The sequence below is a fragment of the Rhopalosiphum maidis genome, chromosome 4 (assembly GCF_003676215.2).
Source record: "Rhopalosiphum maidis isolate BTI-1 chromosome 4, ASM367621v3, whole genome shotgun sequence".
Classification (NCBI taxonomy): Eukaryota; Metazoa; Arthropoda; class Insecta; order Hemiptera; family Aphididae; genus Rhopalosiphum; species Rhopalosiphum maidis.
This window is the reverse complement of record NC_040880.1, coordinates 6,800,534-6,822,432: the sequence shown is the minus strand read 5'-3', so window position 1 is coordinate 6,822,432 and position 21,899 is coordinate 6,800,534. Positions and strand designations below refer to the sequence as shown.

The window sequence follows — 21,899 nt, the reverse complement described above, 5'->3', positions numbered from 1 at the left end:
TCCCTTTAAGCAATAAAACTTAAAACTTAATTACTATTTTTATGGATGTATACAATTTTTTCATTTTGAACCATTTTAAATAATAATAAAAAAAAACTAACAAGATTAGTAAAATAATTATGTATGCATAAAATTGTAATATTATAAGTTTAATTTATTTAAGCAAATATATAGGTACTTACTATACCTACTATATTACTTATTATTTAGTTATAGTAAAAAATCAATTTTATCTTATTGTTTGACACTATAATACTATATAAAAATATTGTTAAATGTTAAGTACTATTGAGTACTTCACGCGAATAAGTAAAAACACACCTATTAAAGTAATAACAATTCATTATTGAATATTTTGATATTATTAATTATTTTTAATGTAAGACGTAAGTCAATAATTGCATGGTAATACCATTTAGGTACCTTATACTATATTGAACCACTGTTCAAAATGATCATTTTCAGTAATTTGTAATTTTTATCATAGTTAATAATTATATGATGTACCTATTGTAATATTAAATATCAATTTACGATTTAATTTATAATTTAATATATTTGTAATTAGAGGATTTTTTTACTTTTGAAATTTCTTTATAATGTAATATAACTTGTGACTACTTAAATATATAATAAAATTAAAAGTGTTTGTTTTAGGTAGATATATAGGTATTTTAAAATGTTAGCTAGTTAGCTTCTATAATATTGTTTACCTATCCGATTTCCGTCTGTACTTCTGTACTTATACCAGTTATACCGACGAATGAGTAGTAGGTACCTGCTATAGAAATTTAGACTCTATAGTAGCCAGTAGGTGCTATAATACTGCATTATTGCTTTTATTTTTTATTAAACAGCAGAATTTTACTATAGCCTTTAGCGTAATATAATAATTATTATTATACCTTTATTAGTTTATTACCTTATACGAATTATACGTACGCTACGTACGTAATAATATCATCGTAACCTACGGAGTACGGACGGACTATAGTGTCACTTGTTATAGTACCTACTCGCGAATATTACGATTGTACGTAAGAAAGAAAAGTCGTCACCCGGCGCGTGGTCACACTGTGGTCGTAGGTTTTTTTGTCGTCGGCGGTGGGAGCAAAGCCGTGGCGTGCGTCCAGCTGTCACGGAGTGGGAGTCGGTTGCGGGATGATCGCGGGACGGGCGCAGGGGACGAACGAGAACGCATCTGCGGCGCGTCAACAAAACAACACGGTCCGCTTCGATGTATATACGCGTAACCGGCGGTCGTTAGTGCGGTTTTTTTTATCGTTTTAACTTATATACATATTTATATATATGTACATGTATATATAAAAGTAATAATATACGCACGCAAAAGTATAAATATATATATGTATATTATATAAATATATACAGCCAGTGTTTTAAATACCGATCTACCGTCGCAAAGAATCATAAAAAAAAAAAAAAATTGTTTTTCATTTTAAAATAATTCGGTACATTTTTCTATGGTGTACCGCCCGGCAGTTGTAGAACCGTCGAGATAACACTTTGAAAATCGAACTCCAAACGCATTCGTCGACGACCGTCGCGAAGGAATAAAACACCCGCAGTGTTGTTTTCAAATGATCACCATGAACAGTCATTCGAACGACATTGACTACAGTAACGGATACATGGAACCGGAAGAAGAATGGGAACGGGAAGGGCTGTTGGACCCAGCGTGGGAAAAACAACAGAAAAAGGTAAACTTTATGTTATAAAAATCCTCCGCCAACATAGTGCTACATGTAAATTATATTTAAAATTAATTGAAAAGGTGTTTACTTAATTGCACTAAGATGACCTGCTGTTATCGCGAAATGCGAATGATCAGTCACAGTTGTTGTCTTGTAAATCGTATTTTTAAAAAAAATCCCATACTATACATACTTAAGGTACATAGATAACAGCTACATCTTCCAAGGCTCGGGTATTTTGCCATCATCAAAATAGACTCGTGGCTTAATTTGATTACCTTCTAAAGTTTGCACAGTGATAACAATATCTGGTTTCTGTGGCTTAAGAGTTTCCACAGCTCAAGTTACATATATGACCTCTATATATATAATTTTAGTTTTATTTATATTTTAAGCTAGTAGGTACTTACTTGTTGAATTATTGTAAAGAAAAATATAAACATTCATATAAGAAAACAGTAGGTACTAAACAAATAATTATTTTTTGGTTACTTACCTTTTAAGCAGTATTGAAAAGGCTTTTAGTAATCTAACCTAACCTAACCAAAATGCTGTCATGTATTAAATATGACAGTTTATTATTTTAGATTTTTTTGCCTACTTGCTGATTTTTATTTTATATTTCAATATTGATTATAATGCTTAGCTTATATATGATAATAAATTTAACCAAATTAATTGTATTTTAGATTGGTATTATAATTTATTATTGTATTAAAATTGTGATATACATTACAAAATAATCTTGTTATTTCAAAAGAAGTATGAAAAAAATCCACAGTTAATCTTGATATTAAAACTTATTTGATTTGATTAGATGTAGGAAGAAAGTTGTATTACTTATATAACAAGATTATTCTTAAATGTTAACTAATTTTCAATTTTTCTATTGAGTTAATGATTTACCTTATACTAATTATTCAGAAATGTTAGTTTGATTTTACGATTGAGTTAGGTATTTAATATACTAAAGTTTTTAGATATTAACTGAAGAAAATAGCAGTTTTATTAATTGTAATTGATTTATGAAATAAGCCAGTTTATATACATTCACACTTGATATGAATTAAAATAGTCTACCTAAACTTTATACCTTCTCTATTACAGTATTACTATGTTCTTGTAAGTTGAAGTATTTTCAACATAATTTTTATTGGTATTTGTCATTTGTTATTGTAAACTTGGCTCACAAAAGTTCTAATCCTACACATCACCTATATTTAGTTTTGAAATGTTGGCAGCTTTTCCAGAATCAAATAGACCTATAATCTTTTTTAAAGTTAACTCTTTTAAATTATTATAACATTTATAACCGATATTTCTTTACTAATGTTCATCTATGTGAATTAAATTAATTTTAGTCTGCTGTAATTTAATTAATGTTAACATTTTAACAATTAATAATAGTTGATATATGTACTTTACATTAATTAAAAGTAGGGATATATAATATCTTATCTTTTTTTTTTTTAACGATTCCTACCTATGTAATTTAATATTAAATGTTTGACATTTTTTAGACAGTTGATTGTTGGCATTTATTTTTATTTATTTTTGGATGAGTTAGGTGAGATAATATGAAGTATTTAATAGTTATAGGTATTTGTTGTTTTCAATTTTCTAAACTAGATAGCTATTTGTATTAGGTTTAAAAATGTTTTGCTGTAAAGAATGTTATTTATGATATTTTAATTACCTATTAGAAAATAAATTCTAGAAGAGACATTAGTAAAACACTAAATTAATCTTAAATGTGAATTCTCATGAACATAATTAACTATATATTAAAAATAATCAGCAACCTATTAAAATTGGTTTATTAAACATGTTAACTGTTAGATTTTGGTAGGTATTCAAATTTGGACTATGTAATAGTTTAATTCCAAATAAGTTCCAAAGTAAAATATATATATTTTTATTTAATTTAATTTTTTGTTTAAGATGCTACATTGGTGTTTCTGTATTCTGTGTTCCTACTATGTAGTCTAGTTAAACTGATCGAATATAGAGTCAACTGAACTGTGACCGATCTCCTAAGGTTTTTTCATGCATGAAAATCGAGGCCACTACAACGGTCAGTCTAATCTTCACGGTGCTAACCTCTAATATTTTTTCTTTACTAAGGATATAGGTATTATATTGCCTGCGTTGATTGTATACATATACATAATTCTATTCATTGTCTAACTACATAATATGATGTATGTGGTGAATCAGAACACTAGGTCAATTCATTCATATCCTATTTTTAATAAATAATAATAATAATATGTAGTTTTAGTTTTTCAGTTGGGTCGATTTATTAATGTAATATTAAATATTAATAGCTAGTGTTGAAGATGCCCTTAGCTGTTACTTAGTGTTAGAGCAATTATCCTAATGACTTTAAAGGTTATCTAGGATGTAGGTTGTAAATAAATTAACTGTGTTTAGATTATGTAGTATTGTTTTTAATTTTCTTCATATATTAATTATCAACATTTAATTTATTTGACCTTTAATAATCGTGCTGATTTAAAAAGTTTATTTTATTTATTCTATCAGGTATTCTTTAAAAAATACATAGATAATTGACCTAGTGCAATATTTTTTTTAGTACCTATTAACTTATCACAAAAATTTATATCTACCTATTAAAATGTGGATAGACTGCCATAAGTCAGTAAGAACATATTAATAGAAGTTTCTATTTCAGCTTAAAAATAAGTAATGTTTCTTAGTACCTATTATTATTATTCAAAATATTTTTTGTATCTTCATTTAAAAATCAATTATGCAAACTTATTTATCATTGTTTTACCAAGAAAAAAGTCTGTCCAAGTTTATTTATCATTAATAATTAAATATTGCAATTATAATTTTATTATCTTTTTATTAATTACACCATTATATTGGTAATTGATAATTTATATTGATTTGTTAATCTGTATAAACTTTAAATTTTAAAAATGCATTTTATTCATAGTTTATTTTTAAATCTGATAAACTCTAATTTCTAGTTACTGATTAGTGATAACTGATGAGTTTTTGCGAGAATTTATAATTTATCGTGTTTATATTAAGTATATGACATTGCTTAGAGGTTGTATTAAACAATTAATCGGATAATCAACAGGGTATGTCAGTCAACACTAGATCAACGGTTCTCAACCTTTTTATGTTCCAGTTAGTACACCTGCTAAGTTTTGAAAAATATTTTATTATAATACCACTTAAAAAAACTCTTTTAAACATAGTTATGAACATTTAAATGAAATTAATGAAACTTAATATTATTATTATTATTAAAATCTTAATAATTTTTTAAAACGTAATATCATTAATAATTCTTACTTACTTAATTGTTACTTTTGTTAGACTTAAATTGTTTAATTATTGGTACTAAAAATCAAGTCAAAAATATTATTTAAAGTTTTTAACCCAATTTGTGTAATAATTTTAATGTTACGAGTAATTTTATTGATTATGTGTTTACTACGTAATAGTGTAGTACTTGAATTGATTCAGATATTAATAATGCGTCCAATATAATGTATTATATATTTGTTAAGTGCTTCGTGACCTTATGTAAAGAAAACATTAATATAGATATTTAAATTAAAAATGCAAGAATCCTGTTTTACATTTTATATTCAGATTTCAGATTCTTCAATAATCTTACATGAGTGATTCTTTCGTTTTGAACTCACATTTTCATTGCTTGTTTTATATTTTTATTCAACTTTCTCGATCATAATTTTAATTAGTTCGCTGATTTACTATCTTTTATGTAGATAAAATGTAATATTACTTATTGTCAATAACCATTTATACGCGGATACACTGTATATTGTATAATATGTGTTTGTGTTTACAAAATGTTATGTATACTGCGTAATGTGTATAACGGTGGGTTGTGGGAAATGGAGTACTCCATAGTTAAGTTATACAAAACAATCAAAACATGTATACAATTGTGTAGTATCAAAGAGGATAATATAACTTTTGACCATCTATAGGTACTTATTAATTTAATTTATAATTGTTGAATCAAAATAAATTTGGGTAACTTGTGGTATTAGGCATTAATGTATTATATAATTTAGTTAATAGCTATTAATACTGATGATAATTGTATTATAATATACATGTAGAAACACTAATTTATTGATTATACTTTATTAGATTTAATTTTATTTGTTTTAAATTATGTTTACATTAATATTCGAAAAATATATGGGTTGGAATGAATTTTCGGAAGTGATGATCAACTTAATTAGGTTTAAAAATGTTTAAGCATGTATAGCCATTGTAGGCATATCTCTGCATATTATGCACGACTATTTCCTATCGAATACTCATTTCTTTAATTGATGGTTATCCCTGTCGTCCATTGTGCACTATGGTGATCTGGTGTAAATAAAAAAAAAACGGACTTAGGGTAAGTTACGTTTTTGAAATATTTAAATTTGGTAGTTATTGTGTATCGCTAAATTGCGGCGGTGATGCGAGAAGACGAAAACAGACGGACAAAAGATTTTTCCTAAATGAATATAATTAGGTATATCAAAGAGTGCAGGCCAAAATTAATATGGTATTCAGGCGAGATGTCTCACAACATTTTATTTCTGCGATACGCTTACCACCCCACCGCCTATTTCCGCTCCAGTGGTTTATCTGTTGTTACGTCGCAGCTTCGTTGACGACTAAATACGTACGGGAAACTGTGTGCGTAGATGGTTTCGGACGGGTTCATTTCGGTGCGTTCCCTCTCACCTCCTTACCGTTCAACGAGACGACATTGAACGCGCGTTTGATTTTTCTTTTTTTTTATTAAAGCCGACATGAAAATAATAAACCTGTGCGTGGCGGACTTGTCAATGATTTCCATCGAGGGCCTTCCGCGACGATCACTGCTATAGTACAATAATAATATAATATATGTGTATATATCGGTTGAATTATAGGGTCTCAGGTATTGGTTAGGACAAGGATGTTGTAGACAGGATTTTAAAATGCGGAGAGGGGGACAAACTCTAAACATTTAATACATAATCAACAATTAACAATAACATTTGTTTTTTATATTAATTTGATACAGCGGATGGGGCGAATTTGGTTATATTAAATGTATATTTTTCAAATTATATGACGTGTTAGGCATATTTTAAAAAAAATTTTATATTCTGATCAGTCTCATCGTATTATTTGACAATAATCATACATTCATAATCTTTTGTATTATGTTGTCATTTTTACCATTCACCTCCTTAAATTAATGATTTATGTTTAAGAGATTGACCAAATTCTACTTTCTTGATGTGAATGGAATTAAATTTTTTTTAAAAGAATTTATCTTATTCGACTCTTTTCTAGGTTGTTGTAAGAATTGTTTTTGATGTGTAAATTAAAATTGTGTTTAAATTTTAAATAACTTATTTTGTCTTATAATAATAGGTAGTTGTTCGCAATAATCTAGGAACGATTTAAAGTTTAAACTGCAACTATTATTATAATCAGATGCTTAAAATCTCCGGTTTGTTGAGAAAGTTAACTTATTTATTTATTTTTTTGATGATGGGGAGGTGGGATATTCAAAATATTGTTTGTATCGTTGTCGGACACTTTGTAAAGATATGTTTAGCTTTTTAATGGCATGTAAAAAAATACTTTGTCTTATGTTGCCATTGCTAAGTGGGATTTTCTTTTCCTTTTAATCGTATATGTATAGAAACGATGACAATTTGTATAAGTCCGTGTAGTTAGTTACTTGTTTGTTACGTCATTATCGCGTCAGAACGCAACTGCTGGCCGTTTCGATACCGAAAGGTCGACGATGTGCTCCGTCGCGGTTGCTTCCGTTATCGCGTTTACGATTCATCTTCCACCAATTTCACTCCCGTGTTCATAATTTCATATATTATGTAGGTATATTATCACGCGGGCGCGGTTATGTACAAACAATATTGTAAGTACTGTTATATTGAGTTCCGCCCGTCGTGCAGCCGTACCCGATTCATGGGATAACAATATAATATAATATTGTTATTAGCGTCCGCCCATCATTTGGTATAGGTATAAAAAATAAAAATTCATTCGAGGTTTGACGAGCTACCGTTCGTACCTACTTCATTACGATTAAAAATATTATAAAAGATATTCGATAAATGCAATTATATAACGTACGTATGTATTTTTACAACGAAATTTGACTTACGATTATTATTAATCATATATTATTTGATCATATATGAATCTATAAGTTGATATTTGATTGTCATAGGACATAGACCTATGAGATCAGTAGCTACCTAAAATGAACTGTGTATATGTCACCCAAATTTTTAAAACAATTTATTGGTTGAGCCTTGAGAATGAGTGGCCGAGCGAGAGAGATAAGATTCTGCTAATACCTATCACTGATTGCTGTTACTAATTTTCTAAAGTTACCCGATTATAATTGACAACATCATCCATTCTCACCTACAATCATTGAGATTTCATCGATTCATATAGTCGTTATCATATTATATTAGTGAATATTTATTTTATATTTTATACTACATAAATCAAAATATTAATATAAACTAAGTATTTTTTATTTGATAAGCTGCGGAAGATTTGTTAAATAATTTAATACGAGAATCGTGAAAGCTGTTCACATACCCATACTTTTCGAGTGCTTTCGTTTTCGCACGAATTTTTCTACTTTGTATACTACATTTTGCTATATACATCCGGGAAATGAGTGAAAGTGACCAGTGTTTTAAATTATAACAATAATAGTAGTAATATAAAGATATTTCTGGTACAAAAGTTGAGATCACAATTTAGCGTATTTTTGAACAGATTTTTGCTATATTAGACTGCTCTAAAATAATATGTTTTCAATTTTCGTTTCTATTTTAGATGTATAGTTGAACGTTGTTGTTTGTTTACAAAAGGTCTTCTGCAAAGCATGTTTTGAAAATTAAATAAATGATCATAATTTGTATATTTTAATCATTACTTCCACCATGGTTATTTGTATAAATCAAAAAATTAATTGGCCATTATATTTATAATAATAGACTGTAATTTTTTTACACATTTTGTAATTTTAACATTAAAAATGTTTAATCTTATAAATATTAAATACTGTATTAAATACGTATACTTCCGTCTACTGAAAATTATTTTAATGAAAATATATCTATAATTTTTAAATAGAAAACTATGACAAATATAACTAAGTAGATCATTTCTGATGATCTTATTTTAAATTAAATTTTACTTTTATAACGAAACATACTTTTAAGTTATTTTATATAGTATATATGATATAGGTATACAGTTCGCAAAATAAAATATACTTATGTATTTCTTATTATTGTTATTTATAATGTATACATATTTAATATGTATTATACCTAATTTTTCAATAATTCGTTGAGCATAATATGTTTAATTGTTAAATATATAAAGTTACTATTAAAGCTTCAATCATTCGCGTATGACTCATGTGATGAATAGTTCGTATTGTCTATTTATAAATGTTAAGCTATATATAATACATGTATGAGTTATATCAAATTATTTATATCATCTAGTTCTCTGTTGAGCAGATGAAAATATAATTTCACCAAGGTTTTTGTCCATCCTAACGAGACGTTCATCATATTGGGAGATTAATTTTGATTTAAGATAAATGATACCTTGGCATATTTTCTATAATTAAAAACTGTATCAGTTTAGCTTTTGATATTTTATAATTAATATTTAAATCATTATAACTATATTTATAAATACAATTTTAAATAGGTACATATATTCATTCCTGATCATAATACACCTTATAAGAGGTGGTAATTTTCTTGTAAAAATCTAAGGATCGCTAATTACTTAAATTTATGATTATAATTATAACAGGAAGTATATAAACAATTTAACTGAATAAATTAAAATTAATTTAACATTTAAATTCACTGAATTTTATCATATCAGTTTAATTAATTAAATTTTGTATACTCGTGTATACCAGAAGCCATCCCTATTTTTGAAAATAATTTTATCATATACTTATCCATGTATACATAAACAAAAAAGTAAATAAATAATAAAAACATCATTGTAAAATCAATATGTACATTCATTATTCCGCTCAGAATTTTCAAGATAAGTATTTTTTGTTAAAAGAATTGTACACTATAGGTGTACAACGATAATATGTAATACATAGAGCTAATATAGTTATTTAGGTGGATTATTTTTTACTGTATAAATACTTAAGAAAAATTTGAACGATAATAAATAATTATTTATACGGATTTGTTTAACTGTCCCAATTAATATTATTTTAGATAAAGAAAAATGTAAATTCTTAATCCTTATGGAGTATCCACTTAAAATTTAAATTTAGATACTTATAGCTATTTATGATAGTAAGTAAGTTGTTCGGTATACTTATATTACAATTTTATAATAGGTAATGAAATTTTGTTTAACACAAGACGATTGTAATAATTAGCATGAGTTAAATTCCTATAGTTTTTGTTCTAGTAAAGTGTGGTTATTGTTTTTTCTTGGATAATAGTGTTTATAGCAAAAGTAGTGTACTGAATAATCTCTAATAGTGGTATAAAATAGACACAGGTAATAACTTGGTGATTATTATAGATTATCACTTATTAGTAATTTTCCAGAAAATTGCGAAAAATAGAAATTTGCAGTAAAATTGTATATTTTAAAAGTTATAGTATTTTTGTGGTGTACCTATTATATTATGAGCATTTTAATAAACTCAAATTATTGTTATATAAAAAAAAAAATTAAGTTTTTTTTTTATTTTGGAATAATCTAATATCATCTAAAACAGCAAAAAAGTATTCATTCATTTTCAGTTTTCATCTTGAAAAATTTTAATGGTATATAATTTATAAAATGGATTAAAAATAAAAAAACTTTCGACTACCAACTAAATTAAATTTGTTTTTATAAACACTAAAATGTGAAAAATTAGAAAAATTTAGTTTAGCTTTAAATCATATTAGTTATTTTGTATTTGATTGATAGTTAATTGAATTTATACTTTGTAGTATTATTAATAGCTAAAAGTATTTTTTATTGAAGAATTAAATGAAGCGAGACGAGTGCCCAACGTTCTTTATGTATAGTGTATCCGCTCTTATTTTTTTGTTATTGCTGGTTTGACATGTAGAAAATAAAAGCTAATTTAATACGCTAGTTTCAAATTGCAATACATTTTGTTTTAAATTTAATTTTAAATGTATTACAACGATTTGAGTACTTATGACTTGTATGACTTCATTGGTTTCTACTGTAACGTAGAAACGTTTTTATTTTAAATTAGATTTATGTAATATATAAGACTACCCTATTATAGGTTTACTTTATAGTAACAATACTAACAATATAAATGTGTATATTTCATTGGATTTAAACTCAAGTCGATGTGAACGACCTGACCTGCCTGGCATTTTACCAGATTTAAATCGTAATAAAAACGATAAGGTACCCAATTATAAATATTATTTTGCTCCGATTTCGGAAAATTGTTTCCGGATTTGACATCCATTGAGCTGGCATAATGATTATTAAATAATAACGTAGGTACTCGTGAGCGTTTGGCATTTTACTTTGGTGCGGTAGAAAAAAGTAGTGCGTATTTAATTTTCCCTTCAGGATTTTGGGGGACAGATGGCATATAGCAGTTTACCCACCACACACACACATGAGCATCAAGCACACACGTACGCATTTACGTATATAATATTATTATATATACATATATACATAGTACGATTGGGGCGCCTGCAGCCGCCTCTGATATTTATAGCTTCGCCGTGGATCCAGTCGGCCTAGATCCTCGTTTATTTCTGTGTGACGGCGACCGGCGGAATATTTAAAATAGACGCGCATGCGCCACGCCGACCGACGGCTGCTTTTATACATGAACAGCAGGCCGTGGCTCTTGTAGCAGCAGCGCATTATGTTACCCCTCGGTGGCCGGTGACCAAAAATGGGCCGACACGTCGCCGCCGCTGCCGTTCGACCAGCTGCCCTCTGTTCGGACCGTCGCGCGTCGCGCTAGCACGTGACGTCCCGCACGTATATCCCGCGAAAGGCTTTAATATGTTTGTCGTTCCCCCCCCGTGTCGCCTACCTGTTGCTTTTGTCATCGCTTTTCTCTCTGAGAATCACTGCCAGTAGACTGGCCTTTTTTATTGTAATTTATATAAACACTGTGTTTACAATAAGGATGGCTAAATGATTTTCGAGTTCCTCGAATGGCCTATAATAATAGTATAATTTATTATATAAATTTAAAGATCGGATTTGTATGCATTTTCATTTTTTTACCATGAGTATATTATGCAGTTCAACGGGAATCAGAAATATTAATTATTTGTTTAGTAGAGAATGTGTAGAAAATAGTTTACAATGCGTATAATTGTATGTAGAATTATGATTTATTTGAAGAAATTTGTATATTAAAGCTTATTTTGTAGTAAAATGCTAACATTTTTTATACGATAAATTAAGATATATTTATTTTATATTTTTTGTTAAGCTGATTTTTATCAAAGTAATTGTATGTAAAGTATTCTAAAAAGTAATTTTCATAAACTATAATAAGCAAATATTTTTATATGCTTAAATTGTTATTATATTACCTTAAAGTTAATTTAAAATCTTATCAAGTCTCGTTGATTTTCATAGGTGAGATGACAAAAATTTACATATTATGAATGCAAACATTTTGGATAAGAGTATATTTGTTGCATATTTAATAACTTGCATAAATGTATACTTTTTTAAAAATCTTATTTAAATTATAATCGATGTTCTATGGTTATATTTAAGCGTACTATATACTTGAAGTGATCATTTTATTGTAAACAACGTCACTCACATTTACTTCGTCCAAAACGAAGAAAGTTAATTTTCGGGACGATGGGAAATAAATCGGTCGTCGCGCTATAGTATAGGTCACGTATACTAGAATAAACTCAGGGGCAAACAAAAACAGTTGTGGCCTACATTATTTTCTATCATTGTTTCGAATTCACGATCTATTTTATTCAGAGCCTCGTTCGTATTGTAAATTCTGTTGTCATTATATAATATATACGGTATACGCTGTATAGTATATACGTATTATACGTATATACTATAATAGTTGCTAGTATAACTACGATTTAGTCTAATAAATCATGGTTAATACTTTATGTTGTGATATCGAACGACGTTTGAATATATTGTATTATTTCCAAGCTTTAGTTTAGAATTAGCACTGCTTACAACTATAATACTATTAGTTAGTACTGAAATTCGTCAATTAGGTGCGTACATTATATATACTCTGTATACAAATGCTAACTATAGGTTTAATTGTGTAAGTGTATCTAATAAATAAATAAATAAATAAATGTATTAACAGTTATTATAAAAACGATGATGAACTATGTCATTTAACGACTAACATGCTTTTATAAGTATTATAACATAAAAAATATTTTCGAATTTTTATAAAACGGGTCAACCGACTATCGTCCTCTGATTATTATATCGAGATTTTCGTCGGTTGTACATTTTTATACTCGTAGTACAATAGGTATATCTATACACTATATACAATTTTATATTATTATGCTAGCACGTACTCTTCTCGTAGCTGACGGGGTTAGGGAAGGACCAGGGTGAACAATATTATTATTATTGTAATTGTATAACCTGCTATAACTTACGCGTGGTTGGCGGCGTCCGTGTGTTTGATACAATACGTGCTGGCGGAAAAAACCGCCATCATCACGTTTTCCGCGGCGGGTCGCCAGTGGTCACATTCCTACATAATAATCGTACAACACCGGAGCAGTGAGCAATGGTGATTTAAAGTTGTGGAAATCGGCACGTTGTCGTTGCGTCGTCGTAAATCTAAATTCAATTACGGGTTGCTTATCGTGTTGTGGTCATAGTTTGCAGTAGTTTTGTTATTCCGACATTTTACTTAAAATGTAAAAGTACGCATTTTCGGTTTTTAACTGTATTATATTAAATTTCGTAACGGCCGCGGCAGGTTGTTACAACTATAACCCACAATATGTAACATGTTAAAATCCTAACCACGCCCGTGAAGAACCCCATATACACACACCTACTATACACGTCCGACATCCCATGCGTTATTTTTTTTATTTTGTTTCGGAACCATCAATCATATTTTGTGTAATAGAAATATACCTATGCCCATGTTAGTAAATTACCTATTATTTATAGAATACAGTTGTGTCATCGTCGTTGTTGATGATTTGTTAACTCAAATGTCAAATACGATCAATATTCGTATATGTTTAGACTTTTAAGGTATAACATGAGGGGGTGAGGAATTCGTCTTACGTAGGACCACCGGAAAGTTGATTTGTGTTCCAACTGTTAGAAAGTTTTCTATCCGAATTCGAGTTGTTATATTTTTATTACCTCATACTATTATTATTATTGAATAAGCGTAAAAACACGGTGGTATGCCATTTTCGCGAACACTCAGAAGCAAGTCGGTGCGTAGTTAACTAAGGCACGTGACGAATTCAATTATGTTGTTATATATATTATATATTTATTATTTTCTCGGTGTCGAATTACACTTTTGAACACATGATGCGCGTGTGATGTACACTCTTCTTCGACAGTCCGACACCCCTTCCCACTATCATTTGTACATCACGTACGCACATGTCCGTTAAGGAAGAGTAGTAAAACCAGTCGTAATAATTATTGTGTCCTTGAACTTAAACAATAGTCGGGTAACAGGACTATTCGAAAAGAAAAGGATACGATTTCAGATTGTGTATTATGTATTATTGTATACCTATATAATATATACATTATATACACTTGTAAATACTTGCCAGTTATGCATTATAAATATACAGGATATGCCTTTTAGGAGCCATGTGTAATAATTCTATATATATAAAAAAAAAATCATTTCCCTGTTATGAAATTAGTGTATAAAATACATCACTATACTATAATAATATTACCGACTATTCTCAACAATTATATCGTCATTAGTTTTTAGTCTTTACGGTATACCCGGGATAGCCGCTGGCACATTTTTCCTTTTGTCTTATTTTTATCAATTGAACTCGTTAAAGGCGACAACGCATGGACATCATGAACGACCTTCAGGTTACCTCATAGTATATACCATATATACACATTATACACAGTGTTTGCTGTAGTGACATATATGTTTTAAAAAATATACCGAGATAGCATACATTAACCTAATGGATTTGAAGCGTAAAAATATTTATACTTTTTTGTTAATATAAAAATCGAATATTTAAAACATCATTAAAATGTACTAGATATTATGAAGAAATGTTGAATATGTACTGATCGACTACCTGTAGCAAACTATTTAAATTTTTAAGAATTAGAATATAATCAAATTGCTATAATATAAATAACTATTAAATAATAATAAGATCAATTAACAGCATGTTTTATTCTTTTCGTCCTCTTTTAGAAAAAAATGCCCAACTTAATATTGCTGCCATATATTATCTGTAAAATTACTTATTTTTAAAATCATGTTACGTGTTTAATTAGGCAGTTCAAATTTTTTTGTTGACAAAAAAAAAAAATGTGTCGACAAAACGGCTGAAATTGTGTATGGTGCTATTAAAAATTAAATACGGTTTTTGAAGGAACTTTACCCACGTGGTGAAACATGTTTTAAAATAAAACTATTCGCTAAGCTGAGCCAACATCCGAAAATATTTATTGGGTCGCTTTCCGTGTTAGTGCATCGTTGTATGAATTCATGTGTTCTATTTTATTCTGTGGACTTTTTGAAAGTGAAATATTGTCTATTTTTTTATACAATTATCAAACATATGTTTATAAATTTGTACTTATATAATTCAAAACAAATATGTGCGCTGATATGATTTTGATTACAATTATTCAAAAGTTTAAAATATGTTAGCTTTACCACGAAAATCATTAATTTTAGTCATATAACTTCACTGTAAATTCTAGTCGAATTACAATGTAATAAATTATTATAATAGTAAAAGTATTATAGATTTTGAGAAACACAAATCTCGTTTGTTCTATGTATTATATTCTGGTCTTCATTATTTATTAACTTTTATAATTATAAATTGTATTAAGTTTCTTTAATTTAATAATTACCAATCATTGATCAATACTATTTATTAATTCTATAGGTATCGTAGTTCATTATGTTAGGATATTTTGTGTTATAGGCATATTTATATCAACTATTACATTTTTCGTTTAAATAAATGTGTGTACATTGATTTGTCAAATATTTAAATCGGTATAGCGGTTTTATATACACTTTTAAAGCTAGGTCATAATTTGCATAATAATGAACATCTGTAATATATATGTATTGGCTATGATTATTATTTAAATGATAACATAATATGATATTGTTATTATATAATTATTATTATAAAATTGTTAAATTATATATGGATTTATAATAATACCTACCTATAATTAAATCAATATTAGTTCATAGATTATACATAATTTAATATTATTTTAAAACATGATAATTCTGATGATTTTATTTCTGCTTCGGCTTCAGTGTAGACTTTAGTTATCTAGTTGGTATTTATAATAAATGGTTTGTCGACGTTCAACGTAAAGGTATAGCACTACAGCGAATAAAATAGCTAAAACATTATTACATTTTCCCTTTTGCGCATACACACAATACAATTTGGTTTCAATAGTACGTCAATTAACCGCTGTGTGTTAAACTTCAATTGAAATAATAACACATTGTTTTGTTGATTATTATTCCATACATCCATTATATTTTTCTTCTTGACAGTTAGGTCTAGAAGATATGGGGATTTGATAATATACCTTTTAAAATGTTTACTATTTTAAATCCATTTTCTCATTTAACATTTCTGTAAAATTCAGTCTAATGTATTTAATATTTATATTATATATTTACATAATGAAACTGAACCATTAGTAATATTATGTACATTTTTTTATGTTTAATTCTTTTTTTAGATTTTTTTATTCGGTCCCGATTAATAACGAGTGGCCAACCACAATTTTTATTCATGACATCAAGTGAAATTTCTATTAATTAACCAATTAAATTTTCTGGACTTCTTCCCAGAAATCAGAATTTATTTCTGCCTACCTCAAAATATTACTGACATGCATATTATATGTAGTTTATAATTGGTCAATTGGAACTTTCGTTTCTAGACATGATATTAAACATATTTACATAAAATACTTTTAAAAATGTAACGGTTAGAAGTTTTTATTTTATTTTTAATAATGCATTTAGTATAATAATTAGTAATATAATAAATAATAAATACAAGTGATCAGTGTATGTACAATATTTATATAAATAAATAACACAACCTCTCAAGATTCAGTATCGTCAAATTTTTATACAAAGACACTATTAAAGTTATTTGTTAATAACCATCATTGACTACTATTTTGAATTTATAAATTTTTGTGGGACGGAATGACGAGAAACTGAAGTTTTATACGAGCATCGATTAAAACGATGATCTAAGTTATCTTGATTTGTAACTTTTCTACAGTAGCTAATTCCGAGAACTTGCTTATTATTAAAAAAAAAACGCTGCCGCATAATATAGTCGCGACATATTATAAAACAAATTAAATTGCATATTATATACTTCGTATTGTTCTCTACATCTACACAATATACAATATTTACATTTAGCTGTTGTATTTTTCTATTTTAATTAACTTTGAATGTTCAGTTTTTTACTAATGTATATAAAAAACCATTAAAACCTTCGTATAGGTGTGTAGTTATATTTATATAATAGTTTTTATTTTCTTGTAGTCTGAATGAGGTCGTTGGTATGCGCATAGGTATCTCATTAGTTACAAAAAAAAAAAAAAAAAATATGCCAATTTAGTATATTATTATAATAAGTTTAAAAATCGGCATAATGTACGTATGGTAATGTCTAATTGTATGACTGTTGGTCACTTTTAAGAGTACATTTTTACACTATACACATTACATTTAGACGATAGCTACTATTTTCCTACTATCGTAGTCAGTTGACAATTTTATGGTGTTCCGTGACGTTCAACTGTAATATAATATAATAAAATGTACATAAATATAATAATTCTTGACTTATAAAAGACCGGTAGATAACTATATTATACCCAGCCGCGTACGGTTTTAGTCGAAAGACCGCTTTTGCGTCGAGTTTTCTTAGATATTTCTTTGGACGTTTACATTTTATTTATTTATTTTTTAAATTAGACACGGTTCTTAGAGTAGGTCATAAATAGGTCACGCACGCATTTATCGGGCCAATAGTAAGAAGGAAGGGAAAAGAAGTACTAACTATTCCGTCCGCGAGAGAAACTGGTGTGTTGTTTTGTGTCAGGTGGCGGGCTAGCTGCGGCGCGGTTGTCTGACGTAGTCGTGATGTGGTATAATGACCTCTGCTCAGAAATTCTTAAACATATTATATATTATGATATCCCATAAGATATAATATTATCTTCGTATGTATTACAACGATGGTCATTGTTGCCTTTTATAAAATTGTATGTATTTGTAAAATTTAAATGCATTTATAATAGGTAGCAGCGGGTATATAAGAGCGTGTATGATTGATAAATTGTATACAAAAGAAATAATCGGTACAAAATGTACTAATTGATCTCCGAGACAAATGTGATATTTTCGGACTATTAGGTCTTCGTTGGCATTCCAAGGCCCGGGATTAATCATGTTATTGTTCCTAAAAGCTTTTTAGTGGGATTAAAAAAAAATTTATATATTTTATCTAAAAATCCTTTTTGTTTTTATTACTAGCTTTACTCAACAGTTATTTTTTATTGAAATTTATCCAACTGTAAAATAGTTAAGTCGTCAGCGATAGTAATCGTCATTCAACCATGATACAAACGACTCGACGTTTCATTATAAGAATTGTGTCTCGTTTAGAATAATATTCTATGAAAATAAGTTAACTACTTTATGGAAATTCACTGTTTATTTTGACGAAAAAAAAATATGTTTTTTTTTTATTAGGTCTTTAACCTCATTTGAGATTTTATTGGCTATGAATACGAGTACTGTGGTAATGTTTAGAATATTAGTCTCCTTATTTTAAGAATATTATAATAGAATAACACTTTACTGCAGTGAAAATTATTTAAACTAAATTAATTTATAATTCAGATAAAATCGAATTTTTTTTATACCATTGATAATAAAAAGAGCTATTCATTATTTAAAATATTTTTTCATACAACTAAACAGTGGTTGTTTGCCGAATGTCGAGAAATATTTTTATTATAGTGCCTACAGTCCTACTACTACCAACTACTCATGAAAAAATAATTTAATAGGGAGAAGTAAGAGATTTTAAACAGAAAACATTTAATTATTTTCTCATGGAATAATACCTGCCATTTATCACTCTTCTTGAAAATGTAGACAGGACAATATATAACTTATTTTAGATTTTGGTTTAAAATCTTAAATTTATTGTAACTATTATGTAATTTCACTTGACTTTATTTAGTTAGATCGTAATGTGTTACGCGCCCAGCTAATATATTTCTTTCATTTGTGCAAAAATCTGCCAAAATGTTTTAGTTATAGTAATATATACATAATTTAATCCTCTTGTACCTATGTACAAGTTGTTGTTGGTATAATTAATATATATATGGTACTGTAATATTCACAACTATAATATACCCTATTCCAACTATAAAATTGTTTATTTAAAAAATAAGCCACTCGAAAAATAAAAGTTTTTCTCTTTGTATTATTATACCTACTTATATAAGTATGTCCTACCAAAACAAAAATGTTCAACTTCAATGAGTGTTTATCTATCATTTACATTTGCAATAGTTCCAAAGTAAAAAGCGTGTAATATAATGTAATTTAAACACATATTCATTAATTAAATTAACTATTTGAGTATTCTGAAATAATTTTGAACGCATTGGTTGGTAGCCAAGTCGCAACTACTTTAATAGTTTCTAAAGTTACTTAATAAATAACGTTTTATGTATATATTATACAACATTGACCGTTAACTAATTATTTTAAAATTTAAAACTGACAACTTAATTGTTTAACTTAGTTTAAGTTTAATCAATTTTAACACGTATAAACATCGCAGACAAATAATACTTTAATTTAGTGCATACATAATTGTGGCTATAAGATAATATAATACAAGTTAAATACCTTTAATAAATACATTTTATTAAATGAGATATATGCTGATCAGTGTAAAAATATATTAGTTATACAACGTGTCTTTAGATAAGGGCAATGATCACAATTTTGGTTACAAGAAATGATAATGCTTCTGACGTTTCATCAGGGGCTGCATATAAACGAGGAAAATTTTCATATGGAACCGTATTTTTCTGGAAAATAATTATCCGGACTAGATTTCTTGTAGGGAAAGATATTTCAAAAGAATGGTTTAATAAAGGAATGATATTTTCAAGGATTAATATATTCTTGGAACGATATTTTTCTAAATAGTCTTATCTCAGGAAAATATATAACAGTAAATTAAAACACGGAACCGTATTTTTCAGGAATGTTATAAATTAGCAAAAAATTGCTTAGGACTGTATACATCGGGACGACATTTTTGAGTATATTATACACGTGGATCCGTATTAATCTAAAACTGTATTAATCGAGAAAATAAAGCATAGGACTGGATGGGACAGGACAGTTATTTATAGGAAAATATTCACGAGGAATAGTATTAAAAAGAAATATTATTTTCTAAGAAAAATACGGAAAGATATTAAAATATAATTAAATCTTATTTACTTATATGGAATTATTAAGTGATAAGCACTTGTCCGAAAAATGATAAGAGTGGTTAGGGTAATATGCATAGTTATACTGTGGTTACCCAGTGATCCACTTGATGTGGTGTTGCATAGCAAGTCAAGGGATATTTTCGTTTTTTTTGTTCGAGTGAGCCCAGCGAGCGAGTGGCGACGCAGCATCCGTATTTTTCATATAAAATAATATTTCTTTTTAATACTATTCTTCGTGAATATTTTCCTATAAATAACTGTCCTGTCCCATCCAGTCCTATGCTTTATTTTTTAGATTAATACGGATCCACATGTATAATATACTCAAAAATGTACCGATTTATACAGTCCTGAGCAATATTTTGCTAATTTATACCATTCCTGAAAAATATGGTTCCGTGTTTTAATTTACTGTTTTATATTTTCCTTAGATAAGACTGTTTAGAAAAATATCATTCCAAGAATATATTAATCCTTGCAAATATAATTCCTCTACTATATCATTTCTTTGATATACTGTTCCATGAAAATATCAATCCCAGATTTTTTTTCCTTCTGCATATTTTCCTGATTCATATAGCCCTCCGTTTCATCTGTATACGGGTCATAGGATCGATATTTGGTTAGAGTTAATAGTGATTACTAGTTATTTAAGAAATATTGCGCTTTACAGTTTTTGAAAAATTATTAAATTAAAATTAATTTAAACTTATTTAATTTTTTAAAATAATATGATTATAGATCATTAATACATTTGAACAACTTATTTTTTAGTTTTTATTGAAGTTACTTATAATGGATGTGTATTTTAAGTTTATCGTCATGTTTCATGACGACACATACAAATTTGTATTTTATATAGATATTACAATTAGTATTAATTAATTTTAAGTCTATATTATATTTCTAAATTGTTATGATTACTTATGACTCATGGAACATAGATTTTGAGCAAATGGTAATTTATTGTATATAATACAATAACATTTTAGTGTTGTAATTAACAGTGCTTGACAAATTTAAAATCTATAATGATGCAATATTATTGTTTTATTCTCAAATTAATCATAAAATATTTTATAAAAGTTTTTAGATTAGTTAAAGAAAAAAATGTAATAAAAGTTAGAAACTCATTCAATAAAAATATTTATCAATTGGTTAAAGCACCAAATACTGTGCGTGAAGTTTTTTTTTGATTGAGCTTAATCAGTTTAAAAATATGAATATGGAATCATAATAAACAATTATTAAATTATAGAACTTCTAGGTTTAAGATTACCTTAATAAATTTGCCTCGGAAATATACATAAATTGTACAAA

At 27.6% G+C, this 21,899-nt stretch overlaps 1 protein-coding gene across 3 annotated transcripts in view; it reads left to right on the top strand.

Annotated features, from left to right (window-relative positions):
- Positions 1 to 1,168: 1,168 nt before the first annotated feature.
- Positions 1,169 to 21,899, top strand: part of LOC113554459 (alpha-actinin, sarcomeric) — a 32,458-nt gene continuing 11,727 nt past the window's right edge. For all 3 annotated transcript variants that reach the window (XM_026958341.1, XM_026958333.1, XM_026958348.1), the window contains exon 1: positions 1,169 to 1,721. In XM_026958341.1, coding sequence (XP_026814142.1) covers positions 1,602 to 1,721 — 120 coding nt within the window. In that variant the 5' untranslated portion in view covers positions 1,169 to 1,601. The remainder of the gene's footprint in view (positions 1,722 to 21,899) is intronic.